The sequence below is a fragment of the Chiroxiphia lanceolata genome, chromosome 8 (genome assembly GCF_009829145.1).
Source record: "Chiroxiphia lanceolata isolate bChiLan1 chromosome 8, bChiLan1.pri, whole genome shotgun sequence".
Lineage (NCBI taxonomy): Eukaryota > Metazoa > Chordata > Aves > Passeriformes > Pipridae > Chiroxiphia > Chiroxiphia lanceolata.
The window spans coordinates 30,378,068-30,401,775 of NC_045644.1; the positions used below are offsets into that span (position 1 = coordinate 30,378,068).

Here is a 23,708-nt window from a genome sequence, read left to right on the forward strand (position 1 = left end):
GGAGTAATGACTACTCCAGCCACATGTATCTGGGCTGTTCTAAGTCAAACCTAATTAGGCTAGAACAATTTTTATCAAATCCTTATGCCTACATATTCTGCACTGTTTTTCCAGAAGAAAAAACCCACATCCTTACAATCTGTTGGCTGCAATGTTTTTGTGGGGATATATGTCCTACTTTGATCTCTATGTATGGCATTTTTCATCCAGTCTTCTGGTTTGCTCAGTACTCAAATAAAAAATTAAAATGTAATTTTTAATGAGTCCATGTTTTACCAAATTTACAAAGATTAGGGAAAATAGATTTTCCGTGCAATGGGAAATATTATGAAGAAATCTTCCTATAATGTAACAGAAATCCCTGTGTAAAAATTGACAAATCTCCTGGCAGTTCACATGGTACATGCAGGATTTGCTATGTTCATATATAAAGCCAACTAAATATACCATTGCTAAGTAAAGAACTTAAATAAAACAAAGTAATCCACACCTCTACCACTTCAAATTTAGGAAAAAATTTGTTAAGAGCCACAAATAGGAATTGGAACTGTTTTCCCCTATCCCGGAAAAATTATTTTGACAAGATAATTTAGTCGAACCTGGAAACTTCAGATCATGAGATAATATCTGTTTGTCTGGTTGCTCATTTGTTCTGAAAGGTTTCAGCTACTTCAACAAGCATTGTCACGGGATTAGCAAAGTAAAACATCAGTTAAATTATTGCTGTCCTCCAAAGTGAGGAGATTCCATTTAGGAGACCATAATTCTCTTTTATGGCACCTTCAGATGAGAGTGAGGCACCACATTTTTTTCACAGAACAGATTTAATGCTGAAACACCCATATCCTCTTTGAAAAAGGCTAAACCCACAAATTTAACAGAACTCTCCAGACCACAAAAGCCTTCCCAATAAAACCATAATTTGAGTAGATAAAGTATCCATGAAATATTTATTTGCACTCTTCTGGTCAGCTCCAAACCACACTGCAGTTTTAGAATTTCATTCTGAGATGTCTGTGGTCAACCTGCAGGTCCAGGACGCTGTCCAGCTCCACTTCCCCATCCCCTGGATCTCTGCAATCCCTTTGTAATGGGGTTCTGTGGATTATAATGAGAAGCCACATGGGACCCAATCAATAGGCAATCCCTGCAGCCTTGCTGATACACAGTAAAGCACGATAAAAGGACAAAGGAAGGGAAGAAAACAAGAAATGAGACTCCTTTCCTCGGGGTGGAGGCATTTCTTCTAACCAAACCCATGCTTTAATGGAGATACAGGCAGTGGCCTGTACACACCCATAAAGTCTTTGTTTGCAAGACAAAGGTAGCGAGGATAATTCAGGAAGGATTTGTCTGTGACTTTTGTACAAAAGGAAGACAGGGAAAAACACTCTTGTACTAGATGCAAAAAAAAAAAAGAAAAAATCCATAGTCAACTTCTACCTAGAGTTTAAAATTCAGAAACAATGAGGGCAAACAGCATGACAAATTGCTATTAGCAAGGTTTGCTTCATAATTAAATTACTCTATAGAAGTTAAGATTATCTGGTACACCTCCAACAAAGCCAGTGATATGCCTTGGGTTAAAACACAGTTATCCAGAGAGGCCTCAGGTCAAAACAAACACCACAGGGTCTAACCTCTTTTTAAAGAAGTATTTAATCCAAATAGGAAAATCAGTTTAGTACCAGTGTAGTTTGTGAGCTAAGACAGAAGGTTATAGGACAGCTCTAAAAATTAGTGAATTCGCAGGTGGGAAATTTTTTTTTTAAAGTAAAATAAAAAAATTAAAAATGAAATAAAATTTATTAAGAGAACACACACACAAAACCCCGTCTTGGGGTACAGAATTCTGACTCTATTTTCATGAAAAAAAAAAAAACAACATACAACATACAATGGCCAGAAAAAAAGGGCAAGTTAAAGTATACATCATAGCCTGGATATAACTTTTAAATCACTATCTTTATATGGAATAGATGGCTGTGAATAATCTACTGTACAGCCTAGGGTAATAGCTCTGAGCTATTAAAATGGTGCCTTTGAAAAACTTGCAAATTCATCTCCCACTCTGTCAGTCTGATCAGCCTGCAGACACAGAGTAAGTGGGATGACTCCTGGTGCTTTGAGATACCAAGAACTCTGCTCACAACAATCAATCTGCCCACCTCAGCCTATAAAAAACACAGCCTGTGTCAGCTGCATGGCATCCCTGCCAGATTGGCATGGCTTTAATTTGTCAGAGCTCGATTAATTAGGTTAACTTAAAATGCTGAAATGGAAAAAAAAAAATAGAAAAAAGGCACCCCAACAGCAACAAAATTACAGGAATTAAGTCAAGTATCTGTGTCAAAGCCAGTAAAAGCAAGTTTCATTTCCAGGACCCAACAAGGGATCAGAGCCAGGTTTGCCATTTCAGTTTTTGCTTTCTTTGCTGGAACGAAAACACACACTTTTAATATGTTTGGTTTGTAAACCTAACTTTGATGTTTCCAATTCAGTGGACTTTGAGCAATTGTTATATTATGAAAGATGAAGGGTACCTATCCAATGTGCTGGGTTTCCTGCCAGAAATTACAAAAACAAGACCAGCCACAGAATACTGAGTTCCCTTCTCACCCACAGATGGGATTTTTTTCATAAGCTTACCTCAGAGCAGGAGAGTGCCCCATGGCTATGCTTTGTCTGAGGTTTTATTAAAGAGCTTGAAAGGATCTTTTCAGCAGAAGTCTTTCCCGCATCACCACAATCCCAGACAGACTGTGACATTTTGCAGAATTACAGGGAGTGGAGTTGGTTCTAGAACAAAAGCACTGCAACAGAAAACCAGGTTTCCTGGCTTCTCTAATACCTTCCCTATTTCTTTTAGCTGCTGATGCTTCTTCTAGCTTTGCAAACAGAAGCAGATACAATGGGACAGCTAAATTTCAATTTTATTTGCTCATTTGGATACAGATGGCAGAAATTCTCAAAGGTGGTAGTGACACAGGGCTTCTTCAGAAAGAAAGAGGAGCTGGAGGCACAGGCTCCAACACCATCTCGGTGTGAAACCATCTCCCTGTTTTAGAGATGGGGCCATGGCATGACAGCAATATTGTACAAACATCCTTGTATCAGAGCATTCTGTTCTTTATACCTGCCTCTGGACAGGTTTTATTTTAAAAGAAAGCTTCCAAGGAGCATTAGTGTCTCTATATTCTGCTTGGGATATACAATATGTTCTAAATACTGAATTTGACTTCGTATTTGAAGTTTGATGGTTTTTCTTAACAGAGATCCTCAGAGAAAGAAGACAGAAAATTAAGGAGTCATAAACACAAGCAGCAGCATCTACATTTACATACAATGGAAATCTTTTCCATAGTCCATCACTTTTCCTGGCACACTGTTACCAGTCTGGCCATGAGCCACAAGGATGTGTGGGAACTGCATGTCTTTTTCTAAAAATCGATTTCAAGTTAAGCAGCAATGACACATCACATCATAAACTGAAAATAAGATTTATATTGACCCTCTCCCTAAACCAGCCTTTGTCTATCATGTTTTCTCCACCAGGAGTTTTTGACAGAGGCAAAAAAATGAATCGAAGTACTAACAATGTTTTACAACAGAAAGTGCCCAAGGAGAAGCTGAAACACACACAGTGACTTCTAAAAAGGGACAGAGGAGTTTCCAACCTTCTGGTTTTGCTTTTCTGCATCACCAGTGTATAGACAAACATTTATGCAAAATAAAAAGTGCTTCACTCAAGGAAAAAATCCAGTGGCTTTGATCTAACAAAGCTTGGCATTAACACATTTAAAGTGGAAACAACTTCAAATTTTATTGTTTACCTTTTGCATTTGAATTTTTTTTCAAAAATCAAAATTTTAAATACTCATGTTTCCTCTCCAGCTTAGGTATATCATGAATATTTACATTGCTGGGAACAAGCTACAGTCATTACTTACACTATGGATAAGCAAATATATTTCCATTTGTAGGTTCCAACATAATGAAGTGCTTGATTACTTGATGAATTGATTACTGTGACTTTCTTACCTGAAGGCCATCTGCTTGTCTCTGTGAGAAACAAGGGTTCAGGTCAACAAAAAGCATCTCATGGTGTTGAAGCAGATACAGCAGAAGGCCATTGTAAAGCCTTTGCTCTTCACAAGCCAAGGGACTGACAGGGACCCTAAGGGAAGAGGAGGTGGATTAAGTTTAGGAGCTCTCAGATCAGGGGCTAATCATGAGTCACACAGGGAGCCCTCCCAGGGCCCAAGATAATTCAGCAAAGCAGCCAGCTGAGTGACTGGATAAAAACAGAGTTCCCTATTTCTAACAAGCAGTTGTTGGGACAGGGACCTACAGTTTGGTGGGTTCACAAGACTGGGACCTTCGCAGTGTCAGAGCTCCAGTTTGCTGATCCACAACACAACGAGTCTTTGTGGCAGCACAGCAGCACCTGACAGCAACTCAGACTCGAGGTTCAGAAAATCAAGGATTTGATTTCTCCTGTTGAGAACAGGAGAAAAAGCCCCAGAAATCTGCCAATACTCGCTGACACTGGGCTGAAGAGAGTAGTTTTGTTCTAGCTTAGCTTGTGAAGGTAAACTCTGATCACTGGAATGTCTTATTACCAGAAATGCCTGGAAAAAACCCCCATAGGTAACAAACTGCTTCAGTGTGTTAATTTATAAATCCACAGACATCAGGCACATCATGCAGGGGAACTTGCAGATGCTCCCATTAACAGGTTGAGTTTGGGGTTTTTTCTCTTTATTTCTTGCTTTCCCCACATATTTATTTTTAAAAAAATAAATAATAGTTGAACTTGTGGTATCCATGTTAAATTGGAATAAATTAAAGTCAAGGGATTCTTTGTATAAGATTCTAATCTCATTCCCTGAAGGACCTGTGTATTCCCCTTGTGAACTATTGGGAAGCTTCGAGAACATTTACATAAATGCTATCTATGGCCTTCTCCAGCCACAGTGCACCAACTCAGTTCCACCCAGCACAGTATTAATATTTAAACAAGACATTCATAAACTCTGGAGACTAATGTGGAACATGAACACACCAGTCTTCTGTTTGCCAAATCAGTACATTCATTATTCATTTGCAATTTTAAAGTGCAAACATACACACTGGGCCCAGTCCAATTGCTTTCATTCATGTTCCTCTTTTGTAAACTTACTGTTGTTTCTGTAAGAACTTGAGTCCATGCTCCTTTTGAAAGAAGATGGTTTAAACAGAGTTATAGTTGCTTTATGGTGAACTTGCCACCGGCTGCTGCAAGAGAGGAGCCCCAAAGAGAAGACACAAGGACTCCCTGAAACAACATCTCAGCCTTGGCCATATTGACCAACATAACTGGTCTACTCTGGCCTCCAATTGGGAGGCCTGGAGACACACCATCTATAACGCTGCTGATGCTTTTGAGAAAGCACACAGGATCACCCTTGAGGAGAAAAGACAATGTAGAAAGAATCGTGCCTTGCAGAATATACCATCTAAGGAGTCTTTCTGCTGTGCCTTTTGCAACCGGACATGTCTATCTCGTATTGGCCTTTTTAGCCACCAACACGCTTGCAACAAACGTGGGTAGAGCCCTTCCCAAATCTTCGTTCGCGAAGCCCAGCCACGAGCCAGGTACAATGTAGACAGATTTACAGGATAAACTACTGTGTCATCACTTTCTTTAGGGCTGGTTAACATTTTTCTTTTGTGAATTCCTATTTTTCTTGGGATAGACTCAGTTTCTCCACAAAAAGCAAGGCTACATGTAAACCGTAGTTGACTGAGCAACAGCCTTTCCTGCATACAGCAATCCTAAGAGATTATTCATTGTTCACCCAACATTAATACCCTCAACTCACAGGCCATAGAAGCAATATTTTTCATACTTTGTCTTCTTTTTCAACTTTTTTCTTTATATTAGACATCTGTTCCCAAATCCACTTCTACCAGCTCTTAACTCCAATACTGCACAAGCTATCCATGAAGATAAACAGCTCTCACGCCACTTACTGAGTCCCACTTTCCCTTACCAGCAGCCAGTGTTTTGGGTGCCCAGTTCTCCTTTCATCTTAAAACAAATCCAAGCTATAGACTGGGATGAGCCCCTGCAGCTGACTCCAATATCAATGTCTCATTAGCAGATATTCACGAGTGGCAACAGGTGTGTACTCCAAATATAGAAAATACATTTTTAGTTTTCTGTGCAGCCACCTTCCATAAAGACTTTTAATTAATTTTATAAAATAGTCACTTCCCGCATGTTCAGATACTTCTGCCACTAGCAGAAACTCTATTAACTGGCTGACAGCAGGAGAATCAGACTCACACACTGCTAAATCCAGGAATCTAGGAAGAGCACAGCTCCTGAAATGTATTCTGCATTCACTATAAAAGCCCTGTAATCAGTTATAGTCCAAATCAAACACAAGAGAACATTCACTACAAATAAGGAACAAGTAAAACCCGATCATCAGGAATCAGCTCTTTTCAAAGTTCTTTGCCACGAAGTGCAAGCTAAAAAATCCACGCAGTCCCTTGCCTTGGCTGTGCCCAGGAGATCTGCCAAGGTTCCCTGCCAGCAGAGGCTTGCTGCAAATTTACAGAAAGAATGAGTCAAAGTGAGCAGCAGCAAACAGCTGGCTGGCTAACATGCTTGTGCACTCCTGCAAGGCTTACTTACTGAGGTTAGTACCAAAAATCTCTTTACCAAGCTGAAGCAAAACGAAATATTCATAGAAATCGAAGGAATATCAGTTGCATCTCTGACAGAAGTGTGGCAACACGTTTTCCTAGGCATTCCCAGAGATTAGGGGAATGCAAAACCGTTCACAAGGAGGATGAGTGGCAACAGAAATAAATAGTTTGGAGAACAAGCAGAAAGAATTCAACAGCAGAAGTTAAGAGAAGGGTGGAGCTAAGCAAAGTCTAGGGAGTAGCCAGCCTGAGACCTGACCTGCAAGTTATGCTTCTGGTTCCCTTACCTACAAAGAGCCAAGGACACAAAAGATGCATCATGCATATGTTAAGACTGAGTCACAAAAGATCCATAACAGATTCCAGGGTCTAAAATCTAAAAGAAAAGCCACACTAACAGTGACGGTGAAGCAATTTAACAGCAGTGAAGATAGCTTAACTCAGTCTCATGGGGAAAAAAAATAACATGAGGGAGGAAGGCCCATAGAAGAAATAAGAAGGATCTGTTTTCAAAGATTAAGGTAAAACTAAAACATTTTATTCAGTTATGTTTTTTCTGAAACATACCTTCTTTTCATATATTCCCTCTCTAGGTTCCATCACCCTGAACAGGGAGATACATACTAATAATACAGTAGAATTCTTCCAATGTGAATCTGATTTCAGTCAAATATTGAATGTAAGCAGCATTAAAGTAAGGGGCTGTAACAGATTAAAAATAGATAAGAGGCAGCTTATTTAACATTCAGTTTCACACAAACAGTGATATCGGTTTCCTAGCATTTAAAATCCATGATTATAATTTTCCATGACCCTGTAACTAGACTTTCAATATAAAACCTGTGTTAAGGCTTATATTTTTTTTCTGTTGCAATTGCCATAGCTACTAATTCTGAGGTATATGCAGTTTAGGCTTGCAAGGTATAATGAGCAGCAAGTTTAATATTCTACTTCTGTGTCCCCAAGGCCCATATGTGTCCATGTTCCAACTACTGAATATTCCTACTCGGTCACTTCAGTGAAACTATAAGCATGACAGGTCTCCACAAATAAAAGTGTCAAAAGATTGAGATAGGTGATAATCCCAGACAGAATTTACACTTGAATATAAATAGATAAGAAATTTAAAGTAAGAAGGCTTATAAACAGCCTAGTTCAGTTGTTCAATGTCAAAGAAGGAAGAAGAAATTGCACAAAAATGCAGATTGCCAGAATATATGCAGAATATTTTTAACACCTGCAGTGAATTAGTGCCATAAGTGGAGCTGACATTACATCCAGGAGGTTAATTCCAGCAACTGAATGGAGCATACATTTCTGCAGATTAGATCTAGAGTTGGTTTTTTCATAACCTTCACGTTTTGACTGAGTAATTATAGTGAGCACTACCCAACATGTCTCAGTTTCCAGTGCAGCTACACTCTGGCTGCCAAATGTTTCATAATGTGGCAGATAATTGCACTAATTCTGGCTCTGAAAGACATAAAGGATATTTATGACTTTTTCCCCTGTGTCAGCAGATATGATTTGCCACAGCTGTCTACCTTGAATTTTGCTGCTCTACAGGACAATACAAATGATTTATTCTGAATCACTGAAGGCCTCGGGTCACTCAGCAGGAAGTGGTACAGCAATCACACTGAGAGAAAACGCCAGTTGCAAAGCTCTTGTCTCCACCCAACTACCAAAAAAGTGATTTTTCATAATCCTAGGAGGTAACTCTCCAAGGACAGAATCAGCTAAACACTTCACAAAAAAGGAGCTCCAGAATTACTGGTTTCTCTCCCAGAGCTGGTGAGATCAGAATGACTGTAAAAGCTGAAGGTAACATTTATAAGGAAGACATATTTCTGTTTGTAGCTGTTGTCTTGACAAGTCAGTAGCAGGGAAGCCCAACCCTGATTGCTTTCAAGGCTTCTCAGACAGGTCATTACAACAAATACTTTGTTTAGCACTGAGGGTACTTTAAAAACCAGACAGAGGGACATGTTCAGAAGTAGCTGGACCATGTCCCAGAACAGTGGGACATTTAAAAACTGAAGCAGCTCAACAGTCAATAAGGGAGCATACTGGATTCTCATGTGTAGGTCAGTGGGCACACATTCAGAAAACCTGGGAGTGGAAATAAAGGAATTAAGTCTTCTTGCATGTGTGTGCATGCACAGAAGCCTCAGGTGATAGCAAAGGTCTCCTGATGGAAGAAGAGTAACTTAGTGAAGTCCTTTTTGAGTTAGTGTAGAGGTCAAGGGATAGACTTCTGGTAAAGGCCTTTTAGCATCAGCCTTTTACCTGTTTATAAGTATCACCACGCAACTAATCCAGACGCTGAAAATAAACCTCATCTATCTACTCTCATTTACTAACTAGCATGCAGAGATTAAGGAACTTGGGGTTTGATTGCAAAACTGCCTTGTCCCATCAGTGAATACCCTCCATGGTGAAGCCTCCTCTCACAGGAGCAAATGGCATAACTCCTACCATATCACATGTTAGATTTGTCTCCATGGCTGTACTTTCACTGAAGATATAAACTTATATCACCTGCAAAGGTCATATGTTGGTACACCTCGCAATAAACCCACAGAGCAGGTAAGCAGACACTAAACATAGAGACCTATGAAACAGCAGCAAAAGTACAGTTCCCCTAAACAAAGTCTGTCATTGATTTCCAATATGCTTGGTGCAAATTTTGCTGAATATATACTTTTAAAATGAACTTGGCTTGCCACATACAGAAAAAAAAAGTGAATAAGGCTTTTTTTATTGCATAGAAGATCTTAATTGCTAACACATACATTTTGTAAAGTGGCACAGGCTCATAGTTCACATTAAGCTTGGCATGGCTATGATCCACTAAAACAAAGGTTTACAAATGGTAACAGGTATAAATATTTTAACATCCTCTAGTGTCTACAATGAAGGATGGGATAAAGAACTACACCATTCCAGTTTCACTGGAAAATCCTCCATTATCTGATCACACTAGGCTGTTCCTTCTTGTCATTTTGACTTGCATGGCATGTTGTCCAGCCTTCGCTTTTGTGCCCACTCACCATCATCCCACACATACCTTGTCTAGCTTCAGCCAAGCAGTCACTGCTTGCAAGCTCAGGGGGCCTCTGCCTGAATGTCAACTTGCATTTTAGTGGCAAGGGCAGAACGAGTTGCTTCTCATTCTTGATAAAGAATTTATCTTAATTTCTCTGTTATCTAATCATATTACAAGGTCAAAGTCAGCATTAACTTTTCAGAATCAAGTCTAACAACTAAGCAGCCTGCACTTCAGTTGGCTAAGAAAAGAGGAGTAGTTCTCATTAAACAGCTCTCCACCTGTCATATCTCTTCTTTTCAGATGTTTTCTTACTTGAGGGTGGACCTGTCTAGTCAGTGCCTAACAGAATGAAGGTGGTCAGCCAGCTCAGAACCTGTCACATCTGCCCAAAATATACTGTATAAATATTTAACTTTCCAAATATTCCAGTTACTGTTGGACATATAGCTATGACAAAAAGCCTCATTGAAAAGTGAGACCTGGCAGTACTGTTTAAAGTGGGTGAATAGAGAGTACTCACTTGAATAGAGCAGGCCCAAACACAATGGAGAGGTTTTCCAGAGTCATGAAATTCACTTCACTGTGCATTGCTACCTTTAACAGGAAAACAGACAGGAACTGAAGAAGGTTTTGATGGGCTTTGGGCAGGCAGCTGAGCAACTGTCTCATGTTCTCTATGCATTCTGTTGTGTTGATTTTGTGCTCTGGTGGGGGGAAAAAAAATTATGACAGGCATTCCTAATATCAACACAATTTCATCATAGATATTACTACAGATTTGAGAAAGAGAGACATTTTAAAATATATTAGAGCAAAGTGAAGAATAAATATGTCCCAAACAAATAATTTGTACTCCAAATTTTGACAGCAGTTTTCACAAATGAATATTTAAGTACCATGGATTTTCCAGATACCGAGTTTTACATACACCGTTTCTCCTATTCTTCCTGTTATGACAGAATTATCCAGCACTTGCTGCTTTCTTGATGGAATTGCAGGCAGTAGTCATGTACCTGAATCCTTAAAGCTGCCTTTAAAGATGATATAAGGTTGTCAGCCTTAACTTTCCCAAGAGATTTTACACATGCTGCATGATTCTCATTAAGGGAAATAAGAAATTGTACCCTTTCAGCCCCACATCATCTTCATTTCCTGACTAATTGGTAGCTCTCAGACTCAAAACATCTTTGGTCTATAAATATGCAACTGAAGCTACACAAGAGATGCTTAAAAATCTAAATTGGGGATACTTAGCATTTTCTTGGTTCTTGTTCTTCAAAGAAGGGTAACAAGGCAGAAAATGGGTTCACAAACAACTCCATTTGATCAGCAGTTCAGAATTAGCATGATGAAGTCTCCTGGCTATTAGAATTGAGATGACAGTACTGCTCAATAATTGGCAACTGATGCTCGAATTTGCCACAGATCACCAGGACACATCTGCATAGCTTTGACATTGTGAATAGCAAATCATGCCCTAAAGGGTAATTTTAGCCCTAAAAAATACATTTTGTGCAGGCTAAGGCCCATGGTGCCCAATTGATTAATGAGAGAAATGGAAGAGGATGGAAAGGGGGAAAAAAATAAAAATATTTTAGAAATAACAGCAAGACAGTTAGGAGTAGACAAAACAAAGTGCTCTCAAAAAAACCGCAGATCTTTCAGCATAGATTTTCACAGTTCATGAAGCTGATTCCTTTCTCTTTCTTTCCTTTTTCCTTGCAAACACTTACACTGGCACCTTGAACAAAAGCAACCTGCAATCTAACTCACTTGTATGTAAACACCTGAATTAGTCATCAGTCAAAATCACTGGGCAGAATTGTCTGAAAACATTAGCTCAACCATTATAGATTTAATGGGGAACTAGGCAGTGTATTGCTGCAAGTACTGGTCCTGACTTTGCATTTTGAAAGCTTCATGCTGCTCCACACACTGCTGTCCAAGAAGATTATAAGAGGATTAGAAAAATAAATATTAACTAAAAACAAAAATAAAGTTCTAAGTAATAACAGGGATGCACAAAAGAGTTCCTGTACCAGGGAAGGTTGAATAGGGAAAGAAGCCTCAGCTTGGAAAAGAGAGAAGTGAGGCAGTGGGTATATAAAGACACAGGTAGCATTATGATGGGGATTAGATTAAAAATAAAGATGTTATCTCAGTAACAAGTAAGGTGTACAATTTAAAAAGAAAGCATGCAGAGGGGTACTTTCTCAAAGAATAAAGGATTGGATTGGAAGATGCATCCCAGGATGCTGGGGAGTCCAAAAGCCTTAAAGAATTCAAAAAAAGACCATGGACAAGTTCATTGAAACCTGGTCAATCAAAAGCAACTAAACATCAGTCTCAGGTTAAGGAAACATAAAACCTTGCTTAGAAAAGGTGCAATGAACACATTATCTGTCACTGTCAGAGAAAGGACAGAAGATTGGAAGGTGTCTGTTCTGTACCTTGGAAAGTTTTTAGCAAGCCAGAACAAATGTTCTCTGGAAAAACAGCCACTGGTAGTTCTTTCAGAAAGAGCTTCAGGAGACTGGCCACAGAATCAACATCTCCATCATTAATAAGGTCCACTTTTTCTCCTTGATTGTATTTCTGCTTTAATTCTTTGATTTTATTTACTGAACCACCAATTCTAAATATACCAACACGCTGCAGACCTGTTTAAGAAATATAAAACAGTAAGCAATGGTTGCATTACCATATTTGTGTGATGAGAACTCAAAACTCATTTGTTGATGAAGCTCAAAAAGCAAGAGCTCCTTTAAGAAAGCATAATAATTGTAAGTATAGATTTTTCAGCACTTACAGCTAAAAAATACAGCTTAAACAAAGAATAACAGCTTTCAGAGGCCAAACAGGGAAAACAGGAACTTACCAAACACCTCTAGGTACTCCACCATCTGTGTCACAAGAGAAGGAACCCCACATTGTGTCGCACCCTGAAGGAGGGTTTCCAGAGGAACACCAAATGTGCTTCTTTCTCTGCTGAACTGTAGGTCTGGTGAAACTTTATTTGTTGGGTGCCTGACTTGAATAGAAGAGAATGATTTCTGGGGAACAAAATCGGGCAAGTGATAAGCAGAGGCTGGCTGTTATTGTTTTAAGGTCCAAGGGTCTACAGCTTAGGTAAAATTACTGTCTTTATTGTAGCATCTTAGTACAGACTGTATTTCTACTGCATAATCTTAAAATACTGATAACTACTATTCTTCTTCTGTAGAGCTGAAACAGGATCTGTGATAGGGTAAATCCCAGTAAAACCCATTCACACCTACAGTCAGGGAAAATGGGACCTCATGTCAAGGCAGATGCCCTGTTTAGGACATGGAGAGGTCATTTTTCCTCAAAAGAACCCCAATAGTCAGAAAAAAGCTGACCCAGTGCTGGTGCACAGCCTTCCAACCCCATGAAATTTGTGAATTTCTACCCAGTTGTCGGAGACAAAAAAATGCAAGATCCACGGAGGGACCAGAGGAGGAATTGAAGCAGCAGCCACAGCTCGAGCCTGGCAAAGGGTTCCTGTCTGCTCACACAGTAATTCCAAATTTATTACCCCAATAACTCATGGAAAAACTTATGTGAGAAATCATGAACAACCTGCACTTGGGAGCTGCTTTTTCATCCTGTGAGGATGTGCAGTACCTGGGCTGGGAAACACGTGGGCTATCACAGGGGGTATCTGTCCCAGCAGGGCCAAGGGGTCTCTGTGAGAACAGGAGGGGTTGCCCCGGGGGGGCACAACAGGTTAAGACCAGTTCTGTAGCCCCTCATGTGGCACCTCAGGGGATGTATGTAAGAATATAGATATAAATATATATTTGGAATATATAACTTAAATGTATATTTAAGAACACCATCCCCCAGGGACATTTAAGAAAGGAGAAATGCTACGTGGCCACTCCATAAAGAGTCCTGGCTCCCTCATTCTCTTTCCCTCCTCTCCTACCCCCTGCTTGCCTCACAGGCAGGGGACATTACCCACAGTGCTTGCTCTGCCCTTGTGTTCCTATCAGGCAGTAATGCTCACAGTCACAAAGGAGAGGACCCTTTGCCACCAGGCAATGACAGCAGAAGTCCAAACCAGGAACACCCAGATTTACCAGTTCTGCACCAGGAAGATTTAAACAGTATCTACATCTCATTTTAAAGCAAGATTTTAATTTTTTTTTTAAGCTTTACCCCAACCCATTGTAAAACCTGCCTCTCCTTAAATGTTTTTATTACTATGTTCTCAGAAGGAAAAATGAAAGACTTTCCTATGGATTTGTAGCTGAACTGCTGTAGTGAAGCTGTTTTTCGTACATGCCTGCAGCAAAGCCACAAGCTGGAGCTCCAGGCCAGCCATGCTGCCATGGCAAGCACTCACACTCCACTTGAAACACCTGAACCCATTTCGCTCTTACAGTACATAAGCAGGCTTAGAACATGATGTTAATGTTACAGCATTAATAATTACCTAAAAGGAACTAATATCAGCATGCCAAACCCTTGTATATAAGCTGCAAGGTGTTACAAAAAGCCTCTAAAATATCTATCCAATGCTATTCTAAATCCTTCCCCTTTCCCTCCTCAGATGCATCAGTCCACTGGGGGAAGAAGCACAACCTTCCCAGAAAGGAGAAAGGATGTAAGAAAGGACCGAAGAAGCCAGATTTAAGTTACTCACGCAAATCGAAAGAGAGGCACCTGCTCCCATGTTAGACTGCAGCAGAGTGCCAGTATTTCAGCTGTGCTGTTCAGAAGACACCATCACCTTTCTTCCCCTCACACATTTGTGCAATCCAGCCAAAGCCAATTGCAGCCATTGGGCTGTTCCTCTGCAATTAACTTATCATAGCATAATTGCTAGGCACCATCCTAATGAGTGGTTTCACTCCAGATTTGTGGAAGGTAGAAATTAACTGCTAGTAAAAGTATATTCCTTGTAGCCAGCACTTCCCTCCAGAGGCACCCTGCACAAGCTGAGGGCTGTGTTACCATCAGGAGATGTTTCCATGGCACCTAACACACACAGTGCCACAGCTTCCTGAATCATGCTGATCCTGTGTGGCCTATTTACTTTTCAGTGGGTTTTTGCAATGCAGGTTTGTAGACATTCATACTACCTGCTGTCCACTCTGCCTGCTAGCAGCAGCAAGCAAAATATTTTGACATAGCCTGCAGTGTATACGTATTATTATTACATGTTTATATAACACCTGAACAATCATTTTGGTAAACACATAATCAAGGATCCATCCAGTCTTTGGAATATGGAAGATGAGGATACAGCTAAGCCCAACATCTTCTTTATAATTCTTTCAGATACAAAGCCTCTCCTGGGAAATAAGCCACAAGGAAACAAGTCATGTTGTAGTTAAATCTAATTGGGGGAGATTCTTAATACAAGTTTAGTAGGTACCTACAAAAAACCCCAAAACACACGAGGCAAAAAAAATACAGGTGCTGAGACAGACCCCCTTGGTGGAGTACTAGAAAAGGAGGAGTTACTCCATTAACACAGTGTACTGCTGGCACAGCACAGATGGCAGAGATCATTCCCTCCTCTTCTGCAGAGGGAACACCACTTAAAAAACTGTACAGATTTTTAGCACGCTCACCTCCCCACGAGACACCACAACAAGGTCTGGATAACGCTGCAGTTTAAGGCTTTCTTGCTCTACCTGCTGGGGCCAGACAAACAGCCCTTCCCAGCACCCCAACAGGATCAGCCTGGCCTTGGCACTGCGGATGTGCCCATTGTCTCACACAAGATCCAGCTGTGCCCATCATCTCTGCAGACAAGTTCCACCTGTGCTCACCATAAGGCACTCAGAGCCACCAGCACCTCAGCCAACCGTGCCTCCGAGCTGGTAGCAATTTTCACTCTGCAGAGAAAACCTCTCACGAAAAGGCCTCTGCAAAAATTATAAAATAAAAAAAAAACCAAAAAAAAACAACAAGTCTCTTAACTCTTGGATCCCTGCCCCACAGCACATTTCCATGTTCCATCTTGCTAGCCGCCACAGGAATCATTCTGTTGACACGTCAATCATCCCTGCTTCACCTGAACACGCAAACTGTAGGCAAATAGCTTTTAAAGCAACAAGTTCTCTGCCTGGGCAGCAAGTACAACTTTTATCTGTCAGATCCTTACAGGGCAAACGAGGCAGCAAGGACCACAATCAGCCTCTTGGTCTGTACTGCTCCTCTAACTGCAATTATTGAATAATTTGCTTTCAAGTCCTGCCTGCAAAATTCAGCAATGCTGACAGAAAATGAACATGCCTCTGTTCCCCAGGAAGCCTGCAGCAGCTAGAGGGCACACGAGGCTTGCCAGAGAGGCGGTCCTACAAACCTCACTGCAGACAGAGCAAGGAGCCCCAAACCCCGGGCAGGATTTTCCTTTCCTACCAAGTAACACGGCTCGAAGGGACGATTTCTCCATCGCTCTTGTACAAAGAGCAGGGGCCGCAGGCAGCACAAACTGAACATGTAACTGCTCATACTGTGTAGCTGCAATTCCAACCCTTCCTTCACAACCTCTGGATCAAAGTCAGCCCCTGCAGGACCTCAGATATATGAAAAGGATGTGTGGTGCTTTGAGAAGCCACCCTGACTTCAAGGGCTGCCACTAAATGAAAATCAAAGCTTTTGGTCTTCCACCACCCTGCTGCCCTGGGGAGGGTTTGTGAGGAAAAGCAGTGCCCTGGGCCTGGGCAGTGTGAGGGGCTGGAAGAGCATCAAGGGTTGCCTTTGTACTCTCCTCACTGAGGCCGTGGCCTCCAGCTACTGAAAGGACTGCTTGTGAGGCTGGCTGATGTCTCAGAAAGATAAAGGAAGGATAAACATGAAAGGAAAACAGAAAAGTTTAGTTTTCCTGCTTAGAAAAGAAGGGGTTTTTACAGAAGCATTAGGAACAGCAATATCCCTGTGAGGGAGGGCAGAGGTAAATCCGCTGTCAGCAGCAGTGAAAAAAAAAATAGCAGTAAAGAAAAATAATTAACTGAGGCTTCATGGTTCATTTAAATTTTCCTTCAAAGCTGCAAGCAGCCTGTTCTGCTAACCTTAGTGATCTGTATCTCGGCTTTGGGAGTCTCCAAGTATCCAGCCAAGTAGGAAAGAAAGCCCTTCCTGGTGGGCAAGAGCCAAGCAGTGGAGCGTGTACCCTGCAGGGAGGCTGCGGTGGGGATGGGATGTGGGCAGTCCTGCCGTGCTGCTCTCCCTGCCGGGGCCCAGATCCAGCTGGAGAGGCTGTGGTGGCTTTGGATTAGGAGTAAACACTGGGGCAAGCAGCCCTGCTGATGCCAGCTGCAGCCTTTGATCACTGGGTGCTCAGGATCAGAGCAGAACCACGGGGTTCAAAAGCCAACCCATAAAGCTTGACCCGAAGCAAAGAAATTCAATCCAATGGCAACTGCTAGCCTGCCCCTCCATAACATGATCCTCATTATCCAGTGACAACTTCAAAAGCAACTTTTCAAAGATACATAGGCATACAGTACTGATTTAAAAGACCAATACTATATGTTTTTCATTTAAAGCATTGTTCATCATAAATACTGTGTTTCAGTCACACTGCTTATCTGCTGGTATTTACTGTTACCCTAAACCAGAATTTGTGATGCCTTGATTTTAATTGCATGGAGGCCTTGATGTACTTAGAGTGTTTAGATCTTCTTTCTTCTATTCTTTAAGTGGACAGCTTAAGAGAAGATAAACCTTACCAGCATGTCAGAAAGTCAGAGAACATCCTAAATACGAATTAATCAGATCATGAAAACATCACTAAATTTTTCTCATCTGTACTAAAGAGTCCAGCCCCTCTGTGACTGCTCTGCTGGACGTGCTGGATTATGCTCTTGAACTGACTGTGTTATATCCAGAACATGGGACATTACAAGTTCCCATCATCAACCTCTAGGTCATTTGAGCTGCTCTAAAAACCTTTCATTCCCACTTGTCAAAATAAAACCTGGTGGAGGAGAAGGCTCCAGGGTAGCATCCCACAGGACCTCACAGCTGATGTGCCCCAGACAGCTGGTCAGAGCCCTCCAGCTGTGAGACACCATCTCGTGCCCACCCCAGAGCTGGGGCCTGGGGAAAACGTAGGGTAAAAATGGCCAAACAGCTCCTGTGGGAACTAAGGGAGTCAGACAAGGCACTGAAAGACAGAAGAAATAAGAAGGTGATGTTGTAGCAAGACTTCAGGGCACTGCTCAGAACTGCTTAGTTGATTTGGGTGGGCAACTCAGATAAAAGTCACTGGGCTAAGTTGAACCACTATTGCTCTGACTTTGCAGTTTGTATTGACTTTTTAAAAATAGGATAAAACACCACAACAAGCCCATGAACCCATGCCAAATGAGTGTATGCTGACCTCTTACACTTCAGCAAGTAGGAGACTGGAAATGCTAAAAAGCCCTAGTAATTTGTCTGGATGGAAGAAAACCAGAAAAATTATGTTGTCTACTTGACTCAAAGTGCTCAAAATGGTCCTGTTCAGGAATGTATTTTTTTCCTTTCTCTATGCAATCTTTTGGAAACAGCATTATCATCTGCTAAATGCAGTATGATATATCAGTTGCACCATCTCAGTCTTGACAACCCTTGTGAGCTAAGCCCATAAAAGCATCCCTGAATTACCACAAAAAAACAGTCAGGGCCTGATATACACAGATGAGGTTCTGTCAGACAAACCTGTCTTACTGGCTTTCAAAGCAGGTTTGCATTTCACAGACAGCACTTGTGTATTTTATTCCAATTCATCATGAGCCACTTTAAACTGAAAATTAGTAAGTTCTGAAAATTTACACAGTTTATAGCATATGGACCTAGTATATAAGGTCTAGAGATTCTCAAACAAAAAGAAAAAAAATGGAAATATGAGTTATAACCAAGACAGAAGTACAGACAAGGAAAAATGCATCTAGTATTAGGTAATCATTGGCACGAAATGAGGCATCTCTATTTTGATTACTACCACATCAATATAAGTTTTCCTACATCTTTGCTGCTAAAAGTCATAGTACAGACTTAAAGATTGGTTGTCACATATCCCTCATCACAATAATCTGACTGCCAACTATGTCACCAAGTTAAATTATCAGGAAGAGTTGCTGTCCTGACAAGAAAGCAGCTCTCCCCTGCTGCTTCTTGCATTGTTTTCACTGTGCTTATGGAACAAGTACAGAGGCCACAACCCCTCCTGCCAGGCAAGCCCTTGCCAGCTGCCAGCAGTGTCTCCTCTGACTTTATTTCTGCTCCCAGCTGATCAGATGGTCTCCTTGGGATGTGGGAGCCCAGGCCCAAAGATGGGTATGTCTGCACAGCCAGTGCCAGGCAGGCACATGGGAACTGCCCCTTCTCTACCAGCCAGGCACACACTAGCCCAGTGCCGTGCCTAAGCAAACATCTCCTGAGTCATGGCAAGGCTCTTTCTTACTGTAGACACAGCACCTGGCAAGCTTGGTGTTGCTTCTCTCTATCTGGACCCATCTCTGGCGAGGGCTGTGTTAGTGTCCTGAGGTGGCTCAGCAGAGCCTGTTTCCAGGCATCTGAATTACAGGCATGTGGAGAACTGCCCAATGAAATAGTGGGAGGCAAATGCTCAGACTGCTTGCTGGCCTTTTTTGTCTTCCCAGCCTATTACACTCTCTACCATCATTTTCCTTTTAAAGGCTTTTTGAAAAGTGTGCAGAAAGCTGCACATTTCCTTGGCAGCTTTGCAGAACTGAAAATGAGTGGCCAGTGACAGGTCAGTAACTGTCAATACTCTTCTCTTGGAGTGAGATGTCATGAAGGTTGTTTTGGAGCCTGCCCCTCTTTGCTTCCTGTTTTGAATTTAATTTTCTTCCTCTAATCTCCACCTGGCACTTAAACCCCTTAATTTTCTTGATGCTGTTCCAGGGAAAACAAGTCAGCATTCCAAATTCAGTATTACTCTGTTATCTAAAGGCACTATCTTGCTGTTGCAGCTAAAGAGCAGAACATCAGCAAAAATAGCCACAGGCTGAAAACTCTCGTAATGAAGCAAGTAAAGCTTTTTCAGGCCCTACAAATTATTTAAAGTCCATATTTCTACTGTATTTCAGTCTATATAATGAAATTGGCTGATGCCAGGTTTATTTCTCCAAGAAACAGGAAGCTGAAAAGCAAAACACAAAGCAACACAAAACTTCTGTAATCATGGTTTGTTCTCTGCCTGCTCATTATCAAAGGGAATTTGAAATGTCGGAATAGTTTCAGCAAAAGCTGCAAGTACCAGGCCAGTTTCTGCACCTTCAATCATCCTCTCAGGAAGACAGACCTCCCATGAGGCTCCATCCACAAACTGCTCACTGGTTTCTGCCATCCCCCCCCCCCCACAGCTGAAGGGAAACAGCTTCCAGCTTCAGCCCCAGACAACTCATGGTCTATGAATCTCTCGCTGAAGCGACTGTCTCTGGCACCATATGATACCATTTTTCATAAATAATACAGTTTCAACACAATATTGCCTCTCTGAGGAGCTGTAAAGAAATTAGACAGGATTAGTCCTTGCCTCCTCTCTGCCTCTAGCTTGCACAGCACCTAAGATGGGGTTAGAGAAAAAAAAAAAGAAAAAGGAGGAATACAGTAAGTAGAGGCTTCAGCATTCTCTTGCACCATGGACACATGTAACAGCCAAGCAGAGGCAGCTTTTCACCTGTATTTCTCTGATGGCACAGAAACCAGTCCTTACGGGTTCAACATTGTTTCAAAAGAGTTGCTCCTATTATGCTCAATTATCTCTGCCTCCTGTAGTCTTGTGTACTGCTTCCTGAACGAAATTAGGGAAAACTCAAAAAAGGTGGAAAACCCTTGAACAGGAGCTCTTCCTTCCCTCCAGAGGAACCAAGATGGCAGAAGTGTCTCCATCAAGCCTTTTGGTTCCAGGTGAGATGACGAAACCCCAGGTTCAGTAATTCAGTCTGTCATATGTAAATTCAGGTCTCCTGTTTCTAAAGCAACAAGGTAACGGTACTCTCAGCGGGAGTATCTCTCTCTCTCTCCCAGGAATCTTTTTGCTGGACAAAATGGTTATTCACACACACACAATAGTGACCATTTAATTGTTACCTATAATGGATACTCCAGGCAGACACCACATTGTCAAGCCTAGTCTCATAAATGTACTTTTTTATTCCTTCACAGCACCTCCACATGACTGTTTAATTTGAAGCAAATATTATTTAATTAAGCATTTTTGTGATACCTTGCATAACCTCATACACAGTATTTATTGTAATTCAAGACATGCCAGATGATGTCAGTTTATCCTGATTTGCAAAGATGGTCCCCTAAGTAATGCAAAGCAGGGAGACAGCCACTCCAACCCAGGGACATTTTAATTAAAAAGCAAAGTACTGTCATTTCAACAGAAGACAGCGTGACCTAATACAACCTGATATGCATGTCATGTATCAAATTTGAAAGTTATAACCACAAAAACCCACACAATTTATACACGATCTGTAAATACAGATTTGGTCAGAGCACTGGACATTTACAAAACGGGGTGTGGGTATTCATCTTGTTAGCAGCATCTAGTTATTGCTGTTAATCACTGAAAACATGTTTACTTTTCAACATGAGCTGTGACACGGGGAAAGGAGGAAAGAGTTTAGTCAGGTGATTTTTCAGCCTGCAATGAAAGAAACGGTGAGAGGGAAAAACCACTCATTTGAGTTAAAAGAAATAGGATTTTTAAGCTTAACTGACCAAGTAAGATTAAGCTTGGAGCCAAAGGCAGCTGGGAACAGCATTTGCTGCAGTCTCACCTCACAGGGTCATGACTGCAAAGGCAGTGCTGTGGTGCACTAAGGCATGTTGTGCTATCAGTTACAAGAGAGCTCAGATCACAAAACCATCAAGCTGATCTCAGTTAAAAAAAAAAAAAAAGAAAACAAAACCCACAACAAAATAGAATTTCCAGAGGTTCTGTGAGTGGGTTTTACAACAAAGCACCCACAATGCTGCACTGTTGGGTGCCTTAAGCAAACTCAAAACTATGTCCTGGAGGCTCACTGTACCTGATCCCTCTGCAGCAGCACTGGGGCTAGGCAAGGAATGGGTGCAGGGATGCTCCCTTGAAAACTCCTGAGGTCCATGTCAAACAACTGAGCACTGCATGATATTCCTCGTTGCACACTAATGAGGAGACTGGAGGTACCCATGTGTTGAACCTCACGCCCCAGGCATGTGTTCTACTCCCTCTCACCTTGTGGCTGCTCACAAAACTGTAGCAGACACAGCACTACAGCTGCACCTGACGCAGGAGAACAAGGAGAAGAAGGCACAGCAGTGAGACCCCACAGCCAAAGGACCTGCCCTGTCTTCACTTTTCATACGTGCACAAGGCTCCCATTCCTCAGCAAATGAAGCCTTGAGCATCTGCAGGCAGAGAAGTTGAGAAATCTGCACACATACCAGTCATATTTTATTCTCTTTATATAGCTCTGGGCAAGAATTTCAGCAATTGCTCATTTCTGATATCTGAGCCTCTAGTTTCTGGCAACATGAAATGATAAAAGGCTAATAAAGTCAATTTGGACTGATGTGATGATTTAATAATAATGAGAAAAACCCAACCAACTCCATATATTGAACACAGATAGCTAAAGGTGACCAACAGCATAGCTGTAAAAAACTATGGACACACTAAAAAAAACTAACATAAGATATTGTTGCTGAAAGTGTGAGGACATAACCAATGAGGACATAAAAGAAAGGAGTCAAGCTTTCCCCACAGAGCCATGAAAGCAACAACAAACCAGAAACAGAGCAGCTATTTTGAGAAACCTGAAATCACTGTGTCATGGCAGAGGTGTTAAACCAGATGACCTTTAAAGATCTCTTTCAATTCAAATTGTTCTGTGATTTAGTTCCTGCAACAAATTCATTACATGATATAGCATGGTTCACGCTCGGCCCAACATATTCACCATATGTATAATATGTGAAAGGCCCTCCTGAAAGGCCTGAAGTAAATTATCTTTGCAATAAAAAACATCTCAGTGTCAGTTTAATGCTATGCAAACATCTCGATCAATTTTTATAGCCCTTACTCAGCACATTGTTCAATGTCAGTGCAGGATGCAGGAATCCACTATCAGCGTGATGTAGACAAATTAACTGCCACTGAAGGAATGTAATCCATTTCTGCAGCTAATGATAACACCCATCAATTGAGCAAGGCACAGAATAGCCTTTAACCTAATAAAACTTAGCAGTTTCATTTGTCTAGTTACCAAAAAAGTAACCACAATAAACTTTCTTAAGATCTGCAAATTAGATGATAAATGTTCTATTCATGACTAATTTCACAGTAACAAATTCATTTATGCAATAAACAACAACTTTTTCTTCTACAATGAAGAATAATTATTTAAGCATTTCATTCCTTCTGTTCCAGATCTGTTTGTCAGGAACTATAAAACTCAAGAGGATCCAGAATTTAATTCTTCATGGCAAACTGTTTGCCTACCTCTACCACTTCTGCCACCCTGTCAATGCCAAAAACCTACTTTTTAACCAAATGAGGCACAAATAATCATCTTGTACCTCACCTTCCAAAAAATATTTGAATCTATAGGCTGATTTGAGTGAATCAGGAAGACGGAAGAAGGAAAGGCTCTCAGATAATACACAACTTGCAGCATCTCTGGGAATGTCTTCTTGGAAAGGGACCCTGCAAAACTAGAAAAGTAAAATGCAAAAAACCGAAACATTAAATCTTGGGTCCTGTTTATCAATTAAAACCGAGATTAGTACAGTCAAAGTGCTCGACCAACTGGCTGGGGTGAGGAGTCCTAACACAGATTGCCTGCAGTGGCAAACAAAATTCTTCAACAGTCAGGGCTCTTTCCTCACTGGTGGGTCGGGTTACATCAGGAAACTATTACAGATCACTAGTCATATTTCCAAACACATCAGGCTGCCTAATAATAGACGC

The 23,708-nt window shown here is 41.2% G+C and overlaps 1 protein-coding gene across 1 annotated transcript; it reads right to left on the reverse strand.

Annotated features, from left to right (window-relative positions):
- Window positions 1-4,023: 4,023 nt before the first annotated feature.
- Window positions 4,024-14,691, reverse strand: LOC116790263 (protein FAM13A-like). Its single transcript, XM_032695054.1, has 5 exons — window positions 14,421-14,691; window positions 12,630-12,804; window positions 12,202-12,411; window positions 10,272-10,455; window positions 4,024-4,177 (listed from the first exon to the last, which is right to left on the reverse strand). Exons 1-5 carry the CDS (start codon window positions 14,448-14,450, stop codon window positions 4,024-4,026), a joined length of 753 nt encoding a protein of 250 aa, XP_032550945.1. The 5' UTR covers window positions 14,451-14,691.
- Between the last annotated feature and the right edge of the window lie 9,017 nt (window positions 14,692-23,708).